Source organism: Channa argus, chromosome 8, assembly GCF_033026475.1.
Source record: "Channa argus isolate prfri chromosome 8, Channa argus male v1.0, whole genome shotgun sequence".
NCBI classification, from domain to species: domain Eukaryota; kingdom Metazoa; phylum Chordata; class Actinopteri; order Anabantiformes; family Channidae; genus Channa; species Channa argus.
In genome coordinates this window covers 8,139,369-8,156,015 of record NC_090204.1, presented here as the reverse complement: position 1 = coordinate 8,156,015, position 16,647 = coordinate 8,139,369, and the positions used below count along the sequence as shown (strand labels likewise).

At 39.7% G+C, this 16,647-nt stretch overlaps 1 protein-coding gene across 1 annotated transcript; it reads right to left on the bottom strand.

The window, feature by feature from the left end:
- Window positions 1-12,912: 12,912 nt before the first annotated feature.
- On the bottom strand, window positions 12,913-16,104 carry foxq2 (forkhead box Q2). The gene is made up of 2 exons (XM_067513539.1): window positions 14,250-16,104; window positions 12,913-13,532 (listed from the first exon to the last, which is right to left on the bottom strand). Exons 1-2 carry the CDS (start codon window positions 14,766-14,768, stop codon window positions 13,158-13,160), a joined length of 894 nt encoding a protein of 297 aa, XP_067369640.1. The 5' UTR covers window positions 14,769-16,104; the 3' UTR covers window positions 12,913-13,157.
- Window positions 16,105-16,647: the final 543 nt, after the last annotated feature.

Genomic DNA, 16,647 nt, shown 5'->3' with positions numbered 1-16,647 from the left:
AGTTCAGTCTGAAGACGCTCTTTTGAAACATCTATCTTTGTTAACTGTATCGTGCCTCTGGAAATAAATCCATCTCTGCAGCTGTCCACCCTTCTATCTTTGTCCAAGTGCTTTACTTTAATACTTTTATCACTACAAATTACAGTCCGCACAAGCAGCCTGTGTTGAATATTCTCTCACTCAAAAGAGAGTTAATTGTATATTGTGTGCATTCATTCTCTCTGGCTCTCACTCTTACTCCATTAGTCACTGATGCACACACACACACACACACACACAAACAGATGCAGATGCCCAGCAATACAACATGCCCCTGTGTGTGTGTGTGTGTGTGTGTGTGTGAGTGTGTGTGTGTGTGCAGAGCTTGGTGTTGAGCGCATCGACTGAGTATCGATCCCACCACTCACCTCCCTGCAGTCAGCTCTTGTCCTACATAGCATGCCCTGTCTGATTTCTCCCTTAATGGCTTTTATCCAGCTCCAATCTTTATTTAAACTGAAAAGTAGGAATTAGCACCCACTTCTCTCCCAGTCTCTCTTACCTTTTCTTTTCACTGTCATCTCAGAGTGAGTATCGGCAAGTATCGGTCCATTGACCCCTCTCCCTTCTGCCCCTGGCTATGATTTCTTTCCCACACAGAATTGTTCAGTACAAAATGTTTCATGCTTTTCTACTGATTTCTTACTGTATGGTGTGCTTTGTATGTTATATAGCTACAATGCTGCAACTAAGAATTACTTCTATTATCACGGTAATTTAAGAAATGTATTAATTTGATATGCTCATAGATTTAAAGTTTGATCCCTAAAATATCAAAAATACCTTCTAATGCCTTGTTTTACAAATGGCAAATTGTTTTTCTGTGGATTAACAAACTGATTAGGCATAGATTTTTGTGTTTCGCAGTATAACTTAAAACAATAACCACATGCCCATATGCTAGTTGAAAGACTTATCAGGGGTAGTAATCCTCCCTCCGCTTAACGCAAGATGTAAAACCTCTTCCTTATGAGATTTTTATTTAAGTTCTGAAGGGATAAAACAGTCTTTGGTGCAAGAATTCATCTTAAAATATATCCAAAGCTAATAGGAGGCTTTAGCTGTTTAGCTTTAGTTGTTTTAGTGCAACATTTACAGAGGATTTGAACAACCTACATCCAGCCCTATTTCTGTTTTATGTGAGACAAAAGTCATTTATCAATCATAAATGGGGCCATGAGACAATTCCAGTTATTTAGGATGTTTATATCCCCGTCTTGGATTGGGAAGGCAACAGAGCAGCCAACTCAGTCCTCAAATGAGCGACATTTATTCTGCACAGACTACGTTTCATATTGATGGCGTTCCTTTATTGTGATCAGCCAGCCACAGCCTGGGGAGGAACCCTCAGCGTGCCGTCATCCCTTTCGATTTGATTTGATTTGCTGCTCATATGGGATGGGAGAGACTCTTATCTTGGCCGAGCAGAAACAAGCCATACCAAATAAGACACATTGGACTATCTGTGCTGGCACACACAATGGGGATTAATTGATCTCCTAATACCACAGATAAATCAATTCCTTCCTTCCCCCTGAGCTCTCAGGCCAATTGGATGGCCCCGTCATTTGATCAACAGAGCATCTCTGGCCAATAGGAGCAAGTCTGGAGGTTGAATGACAGCAGCACATAGGTGATGCTGAAAAGAGGTTAGGGAGAGGGAGTCCATCAGAAAGCCATTGGCAGCAAGAGTGAAAGTGAGGGCTGTGGTGTATTCAGATTATATATCCACAGAGGTGGAGCAATGCTGCATAATCACTATGTTGCTGTGCCATAAGTGTAATTTAGTTTTCACTTCTATGTGCATTAGGAGAGCAAGCGCTTTTTTCAGGTGTGACAAGCCAACTGTGAGCAATAAACCACCACACAGCTGCAAATTAAATCTGAGAAAACAAAAAATTAAAATGGTAGATTTAAATTTGCTCATCCTTAAAAAAAAAACACATCAGCACATGTCTTAGCAGATGTTCTCCTGCTTGCTACATAGAGCTATATCACTGGTCAAGACATCAGCCATTTTCTCACTGTAGCCCCATCTTATCTCCACCTTCGTTTGATCCATCTCCATTAGACTCTCCCTACATATGGTCCACTATCATTCTCACTCTTTCACTTCTTTTGTATCTCTCCCACCCAATCTTTTTCCTATCAGCACCTTGGCATTTCTGTCTTTCCCACAAACACTGTTTTCCTCATACAGCTCATATAATAACAGACTAAAAATATGCCTTCTTTTTTTCTTTCCAGTATTGATTTTGCCCGTAGCATTGTCTATGGAGAGAGAGAGAGGAGAGAAAGACAGAAGGCGTAGGAGAAAAATGAAGTTGAAACAACTGGGAAAGAAATTACTTTCTATATGTTCTGTAATGCTCTCACCTTCCCTATTTTGCTTAAGTGGAGAACCATACTCAGCTTTACCTCAGTGCAGTACCTTTCAATTAAAAGGCAACTTCATTTTCTGAGGTTCCAGCTGTGCTCACCCCTCAACATCACAGCGCACCAAAACACTCACACACTGCACAAAATTTAATAATGACCTGCTTAAATTAGAGAAACCCTACCATTGCAAATATGTTCCAGATCAGCTTTTCAGGGAAAATGGCTGGCTCTTTTGGCACTGGTGTGTAATGGGAATGGAGAGAGCTGATCAATAAGCTATTGATCGTAGCTGGCCAGAGTCTGGGGAATTGAGAGTGAGAATTAGGGGAGTTAGGGTGGGGGTTGGCTCCAGGTTGAATTTTTAAAATGCTCTATTTCAGAGATGACAAATAGTCTATTTGAAAGCGAAAAACAAAAACAGAGGGAGAGAGAGCATCATAAAGAGATGGAGAAAGAGTCTCTGCATGTTGTGCTCTCTGAGCAGAGAACTGAGACCTCCCCATTTCCCAGAAGTTACAGTATTTTAGACGGGAGCTGCTGAACTACAAAGACAAAGGGAGCAGGGACTTCTCAGGCTACAGTAGTTTGTGTGTATACTGACAGGAAGAGGAGGAGGGGAACTTATTATAAAAGAATCCTTCACATCTCAAAGTCAGTGTTGTACAGCACACAGACAAACAATTTACACAAGAATCCTGCTGACACTAAATGTACCTTCACCAAATCTAAGCTGAAGCTTCTTTTATACAGACAGTGTATTCTGAATTTTACTGTTCTGAGTTTTTGCCAGTGCCTGAGTTGGGTGCATTTTTATATCTATTTGTTTTTTTTTACTGACCCATATCCAATTCCTGAGCTTTACTCTCAGAGTCACCCACATAAACCTCAGATGTAAACCTAACCTGCAAGCAAAGTTGTATCAATATCTGCAGTGAACACAAATGAGAAACAATAAACCCTCAAGCTGGAGGGTAAGCTGGGAAGTGACAAGGTATAGTAGCACTTTATGCTCCTTTGGACTCTAAATGAGTATGTAAATTTTATGACCCTATGAAAATCTTGAAACCCTAAGGACTCTAGTTTGTACACGAAGCTAAATGTTACCTATACTTTTTCAGTTCATATATTTCACAAATTTCACTTTACCAAAGAATGTAATTCTAGCCTAAGACTATACATGCAATCATCCTTTAAATTTTGTTTTGACATGTGTTCATCTGCAGCCCTAATACAGGCTGTGAGGGCCATTTGCCCTTGTTTGGTTGAAAGAAGGCAGATTTCTCACTTAATAATTGTCCTTGACATTGTTCTGATCCTTTGAAAGAGCACATTTTGTATAAACCATTTTAATCTCAGTATCACTGTGAGAATAGATTTTGTCTCGTACAAATTGTTTTAGTACTATTTGTCTTACTTCTTAATGGTAAACCCTGTAGTTTGCCTTTTGCAACAGAACGTGAAAATATCATACCAAAAATGTTCAGCAGGAGCCAGGGTCATTTCTGATTCTGTTATATCTTGCAAATGTTCTTTAGTCACAAACTGTCCAACAGTGCTATTTATACAAGTAACACACGAACACACGCTCACACACACGTGCACACACACACACACACACACATACACAAAGCTTGTAAACATGAGGAAACAACCTGGAAACATTACATCTGAAGGTTGTTCAACTCAACTGCAGGCAATGGAAAGCAGTTAGAGCACTAGTCTGTAAACACCCCTGAGAGGAACCTATACCTCAGTAAAAACCCAGCTGTAAATAATGTATTGAATGCAAACTTAAGGTCCATAGGGAGATAGGGAGAGGCTCATTACTCTTTTGCTGGCCTTTTACGTAGTCCACACAACCCTCAACAATCGACTCCAGATGCTCGCTTTCTCTGTTTTGATTTAAAGATGCTTTTACCTGCGGATATCGTTATGGATATAGGTATTGTTCTTCATTTTCTGCACATCGCCCTGAGGTCTGAAGTCTGTTAACTCATGCACCCACCCACATGCTCTGTGCCCTGTTAAGGTTAGTATGTGTATATGTGTTTGTGTGTTATCTGTGTGGATAGTTGAGGTGAATGTGCGGCCTGGGCCCTGTCCGGGATGCATTGATTTCGAAGCAGGATGTCAAACATTTTAACGCCGATCGTGGCCTTGTTATTGCCTCGCGCAGCCGGGTTGTTAATGCATTAAAAATCGTTTGCCCCTATCTTTCCTAACTTATCTCACCCTACTGCCCTGAGCAACACAAGAATACCCCTCCATTGTAACATACACACCACTCCTGCCCCCCTTCCTCCACTCTTTGTTTCTAACCATCTCCTTCCATCCTCTGTCTCAATCAATCTTTACGACACCCGGTTGCATCTCTCTAATGCTTCCGGACTTGACCGTATCCCCGTTCAAAAATTCTTAATTAAGCCTGTTCTGTATGTTTACCGTTGGGCAAATTACTATCTGACAGGGCTAATAAAACAACATTGGCCGGAGAAGGCCAAGAGGAGTGCGTGCTACGACCCTTACCTCTTTCACCTGTCTTTATATCCACCTCAGCTTATCTCTCTCCATCGCTAGCTATTTGTATCTCCTGATTTTCTACCTCACATGTTTTGAGGATAACAGGGAGGGGATGGCAGAGAAGCAGTGATTTGGTACCAGTTGGCCAGGGCCTTATATCCATTGCTGTCAACGTAACTATTTGTTCTAAATACTCACATGTCTTTACGTTGGCATATTTTGGTAACACCATTCAACCTACACTTGCTTCTCATCTCTGATTATGAAGATTCATGAACCTGCCTGCATGTCAACTCTTACAGATATGAGTCATATATCTGTGTTCACATCAACATCTTTCCTCATTTAGGTATTGACTCATGCAGTGTTCTCACATTCTTCAATCTATAGCCCACACAGTGTGTATTATACCTCTATTTCTGTAGGGTTTTGTATGCTCCCTCGAGAACTGCCATTTGCTTTGTGCTAAAGCATGATGGAGAAGGAGGCCATGTCATCAGAATCTTCTCAGCTGCTTGTCTTAATGCTAAACACTAAGTAGAGGCCAGTACAGTCCAATAAAGTGCCCCTATTATTTGTAACATACATATATGATATGAAGAAGCTCAAATGCCAAGATTTTCTTAAAAGCTAGATTGCTTCTGTTTCAAATCCACAATATGCACTGATTTCTGCTTTATTTATATGTTTCTGAGCATTCTTATTTAAGTGGATTGATTTCACTCACGCAGTGCACCCAAAAAAACCCTAATCTTGACGGCATCATTATTCCCAAAGTGCAGTTTGGTTGACATATGTGCTGCATTATGTTGTATTAAAATTAAAGTGCTAATAACATTAGCATTTTTGTTATACTCAATGCTAAAACAGCAGTCTACAACAATGACATTGTATCGAATTGGTATGTGAGTAGATACGGGACACGCATGAAATCATATTTAATCCATGATAAGACTGGACCAAATTCACTTTAGTAAACCAAACCAAGTCAAGCTAGTGACACTACACCTCAAAACATGTTCATCACTTTAACTAGATGAGACTCTATCCCTATAAGTATAGTATCCCTATTTGGTAGCTTTTTTTTTCTTTAGTCATGTTTTAAGGTATTTGCCTATTGTCAGATCTACCCCCTATCAAAAATTAGTTTTGAATTATTTTTCAGCGTAGCAGGGACAATGGGTTGCCCTGTATAGTCTAGTGGTTATGATTCCTGGTTTTGCCCAAGTAACAGGTTTACTGTTCAATATGAAAAGGCTGCTTTTAGTTTAATTTTCCTTATCCATTTATAAAAAGGTAGCAAGGTACTTAAACAAGCAAACTAACAAAAAAATGCTGTCAAATATCAGTAGCTTTTAAGTAGTCACAAAATTAGAGGATATTGTTGGGATGATGAGAGCGGAGTGATCCCCCATTCTCCAAATGTAATCAAAGTCAACAGATCTGTACCATAGTTTACCTTTTCTATTAAATCAGACCTACAGAAGAATCTACTGTAGCAGAACCAAACCAAAATCTTCACCATTGACACGAAGGCAAACAGGAGAGACCTTTCTGAACCAACACACCACAAGTTGATGAAAAGCAATTTGTAGGATGTAAAGTGTTTTACTAGATATTATTTATGAAACTGCAAAGTGAAAAGGAAAAACTGTTCAGCACTCACAAATTGAGGATTTTAAATTCTGTGCAAACTCACATATCAAGCCCAGAGTCAGAGAGTGCAGCTCTATTAGAAACTGTCAAATAGTTCCCATAGACATTTTGACTGAGTGTGTTTGTGTTGATGGTTACATAGACAGAAAGCTTGGGTAAAGCACTGTTGTATTCTGTGTGTATGTGAGTGACAACATATGTCAGTGTGTGTGTTCTGCCGTTTGTATGTTGCACTACAGCACCTGACAGGTGCAAAGCCCTGTGGGGTGGCACTGTTGTATCTTACACTTGGCCGAACATATACAGCACATCAGAGGTGTAACAAATCCATTCCTGACTGCCAGAACCTTTCAGAGAGTTTCTGTGCCTGTGAACAACACATCTTCAGGTTTCCACACCTCAGAGCTGATGTGTGTCTGACACACAAACATACACACAGAGGTGTGTGACTTTGAGAAAAAAGACTGGGATTTGTAGACAGTGTGTCGAAGACTGAGTGTGTCTGCATGTGCAAGTGTGTTTCTGTGTGAAGCATTTATGTCTCAGTGGCATATTTAGAGTGGTTAATGAGAGGGTATGTTGAGGAGAGTTTCAGAGTGTAAAGCTGGCTCCAGTGAAGAGTCCTCGAGCCTTCCCTCTTTCTGTGTTGACACCTCTTGACCTCAGTCTATCATCTCTCACACTCACACACTCCATTTCTATTGACACTCGCTACCCCGCAGCTCTCCAAAGACCCAAGGAGAATCCACTACAGTGATAGTCTGTGTAAGGGTAGCCTCTGAGCCTGCAGAGAAGAAAGGATTATATAATGCACTAACATACTTAACAAGACGTGATCGGATATAGTGGTTGTTTGGTTTTTGGACTTAAGGGAAGAGTCACAGTGAGAATGATAGTTGGACAAAATCAACTAGTCAGCCCTTGATGGCAAATGCTGAATCCTCACATGCATCACTTTGTAAATTAATCACTCCCTCTTTGTTTCCCCACACCAGGAAATGTACAGGATCTTTGTCCACCACTGTCACTGCCTACCATAAGTGGGGTCAGGAGCTTAGGGTCAACTGTGAAGAGTTCAAGGGTCACAGAGCAGTGGGTCTTGTTAAAATACCTTTTAGCCTCCTTCAGGGATATTATGTAATGGCTCTGGGAATAGGTTACGCAGCAGGTTGACCGTTTTGTGGTGGAGCACGGATGATATATGTGTTTTATGCCAGATGTATATTCACTACCCTTTTTGAGAAATCAGGATGCAAAGGAAGTTACTGGAGGTCAAGAGGGGTCATGCAAGAGGCCACTTTTATGTGTTTTTCTTATGTGTCTTTCTTTTTTGAAGAATGCATCTTCCGGGAAGCAGTCATCTTATATAACACCTCTGAGGGATTTCAGGTTGTGTGGTTTATCTGTGCTACAAATAAAAATTATTAAAAGCAAAAGGGGTTTTTCTTCTTGGACTGTAGAACAGGCTTACCTGAAATGGTTATGGCAAAAATTGGGCTGTGCTGATCAATATATTGAAGAGTATCAATACAACGACGGCACTGTCTTCAATCTTAATTTTTAATGTGGTGATAATAAGTGTATTAATTTTCATAACTTGCATTCAATAACCTTGGTAAATGAGCAATGGTGGCCCATTTTTGCACACCTAATATGCATCTCTGTCTTCTGCATTGCCATTGATCACTCCTGAGCCATTTCTCTACCTCTCGCTTTGGTTCTCCCTCTTTGCTTTCCATCACACTTTTGCATTGTAAAATTCATCCTTATTCCCAGCTTCAGCAGGCTAACTGTGTGCACTACCTTTTATCAGTCCAGAACTGTTAAATTAATAAATTGATATTGACGAGCTATCAGCCGGGGGATAAATTATTTGGGAGGAGAAGGCTAGGGTCATATGACTTTTAGCACCCACGATTCTGTAATTATTCCCCACGAGAAGAACTATGGTGTTGTGCAGTGCGCCCCCCCCCCCCCCCCCCCCCAGAAATAGACAAACATGCACACACATTACATGAACAGCTATAAATATCTACACATACAGTGAATTGCAGGAGCCATGGGAATACCGATGATTATTACTGAGATCATAACCACAACTATCATAACCTTCATGGTACAGGATGTGCGCATGCTGGAGGTGATCACAATTTACACAAAACCGTAGGGGAAATCCCTGGAATGTGTAGCCGCGTTTAATGCTAATTTTACAGTTGTGAGCCTTGCATTGCCGTGAGCACAAAATAGACAACCTGCAGAAATCTGATGTAAAACACCGCAATGAACCTCCTCAAGCTGATGGTGTTCATCCCGTAATAAATGCTAATGAGAGGTACAATCTGAGAGGGAGGTGAGGCTCAGATGAAGGGGGCAGCAAAACGTGTCAGAGTGCCAATCGTGGAAGTGCTCTTGTTGCCCCGTGGCCATTGGTGACCCTTTGACCCTGGCCGTGGCCTAAATGTCAAAGGTCACCAAACAGGGTCATTGGGGATCACTACAAGACTGTGGCCAGGGATGTATTACCATGGCAACACAGCTGACTATAGGAGGAGAGAGGGGGGTGTATTGCATCCTAAATCATGCAAGCAGAGACACATCCACACACTGGGCTGAGCATCACATGTGTGTATTTTTTCACTGGGCATCAAGCTGCCCCCAGCTGGTTTCCAGTAAAGAATCACACAGCTGGGCAAAATCCAATGAAGCCTTGCATGAACTCTGAGCACCCACACTCACTATCCACATTATGATTTTTTTCACCTGCTTTGGACAAAGCCATATTTTATCTTGTAGGTACTTACAAACGCCTGCAATTGCCTCCATTTTAGAGGTCAAAATGTCAAAGTGGGCTTCAAGGTGAGAGCGATCTTTTTGAAACGTCTTTATGAATGATAGTGGAAAAGGGTGGTGTTTTAAATGTACTATACTAAGCACATACAGGAATGACTGAAAAGAACGGCTGGGTTAAAATTTTAAAAAGACAACAAACTTTGCTACACCCACCTCCTCTAAAGCACTCGAGAAAGTACGAGAAAAAAAAGGGGGGGGGGAAGGTTCTGCGAATATTTGTTTGCACCTTGCGTCATCTAGTGGTAGGGAGAGTCGAAGCATGTGCCTGTGTGCTGCTACTCGGTGAAAGAAGGGAAAAAAACCCCACTAGTCTGCTTTTGTCTCCGGGGACCTGCGGTCGATGCCTCGTCCCACCATATGTCTGATCGCAGCTGCCAATCAACAGGTCAACGCGACCCCGGGGAGGCAGACACTGGTGGGTAGAGATCAAACAGTGGACCTCGGGGATGACAGATGCAGATGAAAAAAAAAGGCAATAAAACATTGCTTCAAAGATGGCAACGGTGCTCTGGGAGGCAAATTATTGTTAACAGTAATCTGCAGGATAGCGCCTCGCATTCGGATCGATTGACTATTATGGAGCCTTTGAAGCCGAGGTAACGCCAGGCTATTGTTCATGGTGGGACACAACCAGAAAATAGCAGCTGGTTCTCTTTGGTTCAACTATAGCGCTTCCTCAGCGTTAAATACTACCTACTTCTATGCAATCATGCTTTGTAATAGACTTGCAATTTGGACTCCTCCAGGCTTTGGGCCTATTGAGAGTTATTCAAACATTCAGTCGCATCACGACAAAATGTACAATTCTGAGGAAAATGCTGATAATTAGGGGAAAAATCCAAACAAATAGTAAATATTAAATTCTAAATATCACCGGATTGTCTAGTAGACCCTGTAAGCCATATGCACTATGCAGACTGGTTTGAAATATTATATTAAGTGTATTTTATACTATCTGGATCTACCTTGTAGTAAATTTATTTTAAACATTGTTTGTTCTGTTTTTATTGGGCAACTTTATGAAAGTGAATGAAAATGGGAAACATTGAACAAAAGACATTAAATCAAATTATGTAAAGTCCGACCATAAACCTGAAATGAAATTATCCTTTATAGGTCTACTGCTCATTTCAGTCGTCATTAAAAACCACTGAATATTATTTTTAAAATACCCTAAAAGAAATACTTTCCAATGACATTTTGTTACAAACTATAACTCACCTAAAGTCTGCATCACTTCAGGATTTAAATTGTACTAGTAGAAATTGATACAAATTATTTTCATATTTAAACTAGAAAAAAATCCCCCTGTGTCAAACCTGACAGTAATTATTTTTTGCATTTAATTGCATTTCTTCAACCATTCAGGCAGGCAGGTTTTTTATTTAGGGAAGTCTGTAATTATAATGTAAATTTTGATGAATAGCATCAAGAGGTGGGAGTTGCACTATAATAGCACATTAAATTTCCTTTATTGTATTGTGACACCACTGAGTAGCCAGACTAAAAGTGAGATATAGATTTTTACAGAAAGCCATTCAGTTAATTTAAATAAATAGCAGAGAGTATTCTGACTTAAATCATTTTCTCAATCCTGCTAGAAAAATTTATTAAGCTACAAGATGAAAACTGCGCTGAATTAATGGTGAATCTGTCATTTTCCTGTGTTTCTGTTTGCTCTATTTGCACCTAAAGGTTCAGGCCTTATCCTATGTTGTGTGGACAGTTGCATGTTGAGCCTATAGTCAAATCAATGAGATACATGTAAATTAAGGAAATCAGCTTTGGAATGCTGCTGTAAATGTACTGTATTAAAACACGGCCATAATGTTTCATCGCCACTTCAGCAGGACTGATCTTCTTACCTCACTCTCTGCTAATCAGGAACAAATCTTTATGCTTTAATCTACACCCCCTGTGAGCACCCCTCCACCACCCCCACCTCCACCCCCACCCCAATAGATTCATCTCATTAGATTAACAAAATGACATGCACAAATGAACACACACACACACACACACAGAGCTCATGACCTCAATCTCATTCTTAGAAAGATGGTTAATTAAATACACAATAAAAATGTGTTCATTTTGTCACATTTATATCAAACAGAATTGTCCATGTTTAAAAGAGCTTCACACTTTTAAATTTAAATAACAACACTGTAACTGTATAATGTGTGTATTTCTACAAGTGTTACAGGAGCTTCACAGAGTTTCTCGTGAGTGTATTTGTATGCCTGTGTGCGTACAGAAAACATATGCAACCAAATTAAAGCCTTAAAGCTGGTGAATTGAAGAGGATTTGATACAGAGAGCAATTCATGGGAATTAAGCAAATTAGGTCTCCTATTAGCTACTGACATTGAATCGGAAGATTTGGCCAACAAAAAATTAATTAGTTGTATTTGTCATTGTTATAATGAGAATTGCCTGAAAAAAGTTCCCTCTCTCTCTCTCCAAAGCTACATCCCTTTGAAAATTGTTTGTCTATTCAGAATCTAATTTCACGTCAAATATTGCCTTATTCAAATATTCAGTTATTTGCAAATAAGGAGTCGACATGAGCTGAGACAAAACAAACTTCAGAAAAGTCAATGTATGACCTAATCCTCTTAGTCTGGAGCACTGGGAATGTAAATGCCAACCTTTGCAAGTCAGAAAGGAATTTCACTATTGATGTGAGAACCAGACAAGTAGAAATTGGCTTGATTCCTATTATGGAAATATTTTGGAAATATCTTAGAAATGAACTACTCCTATTTCAGAGACAGTTTCAGTGACTGTTTTTAGGATGTACCTTTCCAGCTCCCAAGTGAATTATCCTTAGAATCATGGAGTTTGTTTATATATATATTGTTTTCATTTTGACTGTAACTTTGAGTTCAACATAAACTATGTTAAACCAGTCAAATCTATGACTTGAGGAGCTGTAGATTTTTACCCTGACTTATTGATCTATACAAACTGGAGAATATACAGGCCCTAAACCTCTCACCCCCCACATCTCTTCAATAAATCTGCATCCCCCCCTCCATCTCTCCGTGCTTCCTTCCCTTTCCTCTGCTGCCTTCATCCCTGACCTCCCACAGTCCCCATCTTTTTGCAGCAGTGGTTACGGATTACACTGTGTGATAAGCTTCCTATTTCTTGAAACTATTTGGGATTGCACCGATTATCTAGCTTCACATCCTTGGGAGTCGGCTTTGGAAAGCCCGATTTTAGTCTCTTAAGGCAGAAGATTTTGCATCTTGACAGCTTTGACTAATTAGCATCTAACACCAGGTGGTATTTCAGCATTGGGCTCACTTTTAGCAAAATCTACACACACGCACACACACACACACACACACACACACACACACACACACACACACACACACACACACACACACACACATCTGAGGCAGCTGAACAATACCTTACATGTTGTTAAATTCAATATGGTTTAATGAGATTATGAGAAAAACAGTTTTGTTATTCTAAAAACATTCAGAATACAATTAAAAGAAGTAAAGTGATTTTGAGCATCCTACTTTGACTTAACTTATAAAGTTGAATATAATGCAATATTCGACAGCTTCTTAACAGTTTTAACATCACCAAAATACACAATCAATTTCAAATAGGGTTCTAAATAGTCTTTTACAAAACATTAATTCAGAGTTAAACTGTGAGTAGAGAGAACCTCAAACATACAAAACTATCCACTCTTAGGGTACAGAGGTATGAAGCCTCGGGTGGAGCTCTACTTGTGGGCGCACACTGGACCATGGCCAGTAGAGTCTCGGTGCCAAGCAGGAAAGAGGGAGTGCTGGGGACTGGGGACAACACCAACAGGTTGTTCTGTGGGGGCGGGTGAGGGAAGGGTTGTAAGGCGAGCTCAGGGAGGACAGGGACAGCTGTCCTCCCACCCTGCGTACCCGCCGCCGTGCCCTCCTGCAGTGGTAGTCTCCATTAGAAAAGTCCTGATAGTTTGATGGGTGAATTGCCCAGAAGTGGCCTTTACCATTGTCACTGCGGCCTGCTTTGATGAAGCAGTCATTGAGGGACAAGTTGTGACGTACACTGTTCCTCCAGTTTTTATCCTGTTGAAACAAGAAAATAAAATAAATGCGATTAGGCCAAAATCAGAAGCAAGCAAGAGTTAATGGGTGTTCCTAATCGGAAATTAACATAGCTGGTCGTTAAGTATTACTGATCCTAAACAGGATGTCACTTTGTTCTGTTGGCAGGGTGTACAATAGCGTGTCAAGATTGTATATGATCGCAGTAAGACACAACACCCTGAGTTACCTTTTTAGCACATCAAACCAGTGATCAACTTTAATCCACTAGGCTTCGTCCAATCTGTTGGCGCACCTGGTAAAGGCAGAAGCAGTTTGCAACCTAGCAACAGGATTACTTTATTTGCGAATTCGCCAACAAGAAGATCATCTAATGTCCCCTTTGAGCACCTAATTGCCTAACCACTCAGACAGATTACCTTTGCCAAGTAGGTTCCCTCACTGAAGGCACTGAAAATGGCTGCCGCATTATTTATCAGCAGCTAAACAAAACACGACAAAGACTTTAGTCAAAGGCACTTTCTCGATATCTGTCTGATCGTTGTCTAACCAGGAGATTTGATGAGTTAAATAACAACAATACAATGATTCATTTTTAAATACTCCAGTAAACAACAATCAGCTGATACTGTAGTTTTTACTTCACATTATCACACAATTTCCTTTATCACTACAACAGTTGATGTTTTTTGCCTTCCAGGTAAACAGAGAGACTCATTAACATAGACATGAACATACCTGACTCTTGAAGTATGGATAATTGTCCATGATCCACTGGTAAATGTCGCATAGCAGTAGTTTCTTCTGCTCGGACGCCAGGATTGCCTTGGAGATGAGCGCGATGTACGACTGGTTAGGTTTGTCCGCAGATTTCTCTGGACTGCTGCTTGTGGACATGGTGGTGGTCACCTCCTCCTCCCCCTCCTCTTGTTGCTCTTCATTCCCCTCCTCTACGTTAACTTTCTTTTCTTCGTTGTCTACCTCTGACCTCTGTAGCTGTCTCTCCTGTATCTCAAAGCGAACCCCCACCTCTTCGGGTTCAGGATTCTGATGATTTAGCTTACTGTTCGCTGTCTGCTCTGCTATTCGACTTCCTGTTTCTTCTTCTTTAGAACCCCTGACTCCTTTATTGAACAGAAGGTAGTCAATAGTAAAGCTCAGTCCCAGCCTTTCTCTGCCGCCGGTGCGGCCGCTCCTGTCCTCCATTGTCATCTCTGAATTAAGATATCTCAGACTCATTACAGGCGTTTGAGTCATTTGACTGACTGAAAAGTGTTTGTCCAAAAAGTCTTTTTAGAATACTGTTTTACAGCATGGGTATTTTCATTCAAAAATTAGGACCCTCATAAGATTCTCATAAATATGAATGCCTCAATGCCCCTTGCGTCTTTCTGCAAAGTCTTACTGTTGACAAGCTTACAGATAAAGATGAGCCTCTCAACTGTTGTTAACCTTGATGCGCTCACGAGTGACACAATCTCAACCTGTGGAAATGACGTCAGTCTATAGGACTAAATACGGGTACATTGTTTAGCAGCAAAATTTAATTAAGCATGTTTGCCTCACTGATAAACCTGTCATTCTCACTATCCAACAGCCTACTGCTCCTCAATCAAAGAGTTGTACCACACCATTGTGAAGGTGACTCTATTTATATGAGTGTGAATTTATCCCTCACAGAAAGGGGCAAAGGAGGCACAGGGGAGGTCCAAGTAGGGGGTCTCAATTCAGGCGGATTATTTTTATTAACCTAAGCAAATCTTTGTAATTACGAGAGATTAAACACTCAAGATTTAGTAGGACGTGTTGTACAGCGGATGGATGCTGTATCAAAGGCCTTTTAGTTGCCAGTGTTATCCTGTTAAAGTTGTTTTGTCCATAAGGATGTCCATAGAGCAGTAATTAATGGGTTAGGTTTAGAGGTTTGGAGAAAATTCAGCTGAGTATCCTTTTTTTAAAAAGAGCATTAATTATGTGTTAATATATTGACAAGAGGTAAGAGAACAGTAAAGCCCATGAGTGAAAAATCAGTTGAATTATTTCCTGTCTTTAATGGAAACATTTGCATAACAAGGATATCTATGGACACACCCCATCTTTAGATGCCACTAAGCAAAAATACTCTTTTCTTTTTCTCTTTAACAAAGTGTTAGGACTTTAATACTGAGCTATCTGTGTTTAATAAAACTTTATTCCTTAAAATGTATAGTTTGTGCTTTCATTTTAACTCAAAGTTAAATTTGCAATTACATTTTTTCTTTATGTTGCAGTCTTGTTTATCTTGTTTATGTCATCATATACAGATTAAATATCTACATTAACTCTTGTTTACTCTTGAATTAAACTTTTGACATAAATTGTGTATTTTATTTTTACAATTGCAAAAATAAACTGAGATGCAATTCACATTTAAGTTTCGAATATTTATTCTGTGAACTGATTAAAAGGCCTTTCAGTGATTTTGACCAGTTAAGGTGTGTTAAGCTGCATGGAGATATAATATAATTTACTTTTGAAAATCTAAGTAATTGAAAACAATTTTGAATTATTTCAATGTCATGTTTCAAATGCATATTCTGTATCTGCTTCTTGTAGTAGTTTAGTAAAGCTGTATCACATTACAGTGTGTGAAATATTTTATTCCAAGATAGCAACGTCACTCTTACATCAAACTGAAAATAATCCACCATTACATGAATGTTTTATAATTCAAAAATATCTGCAATCTAAAACAAGGCTAATATCTGTGTGCATAATTTTGTATTTGCTGAACATGTTAACGATATAGTTGTAAAAACTGAATAATCTAAGATGTGTGTAATGATTGACCAAATCATTTTCTCATTCCAGATAACAGTAAGTAATTGCTCTGCTTTGTTCTGTTTTACAAGTCATGTCAACTCATGGACGATATTGCCCTCTTCTGTTTAAATAATGAATATATATACACTACAAAGACCACTATGTTGCCTCCTGTACAACTTTTACATTATTATTATTTATGTGTTGGTCTGTGTTCCATTAATTATATTAAACAATATTAGAACTGTAAAAAAAATAAAATAATAATCTGTATTATGGAGAACATATTGAGCTGTAAATGGAGTGTGCATTTAGAAAATAACAGACTATCATG

Excerpts from the sequence above, each read along its gene's own strand:
- foxq2 (XM_067513539.1), bottom strand. The coding sequence starts at position 14,768 with ATGACTCAAACGCCTGTAATGAGTCTGAGATATCTTAATTCAGAGATG. Across the intron at positions 13,533-14,249 it reads ATCCATACTTCAAGAGTCAG|GATAAAAACTGGAGGAACAG; the intron begins GTATGTTCATGT and ends TTGTTTCAACAG.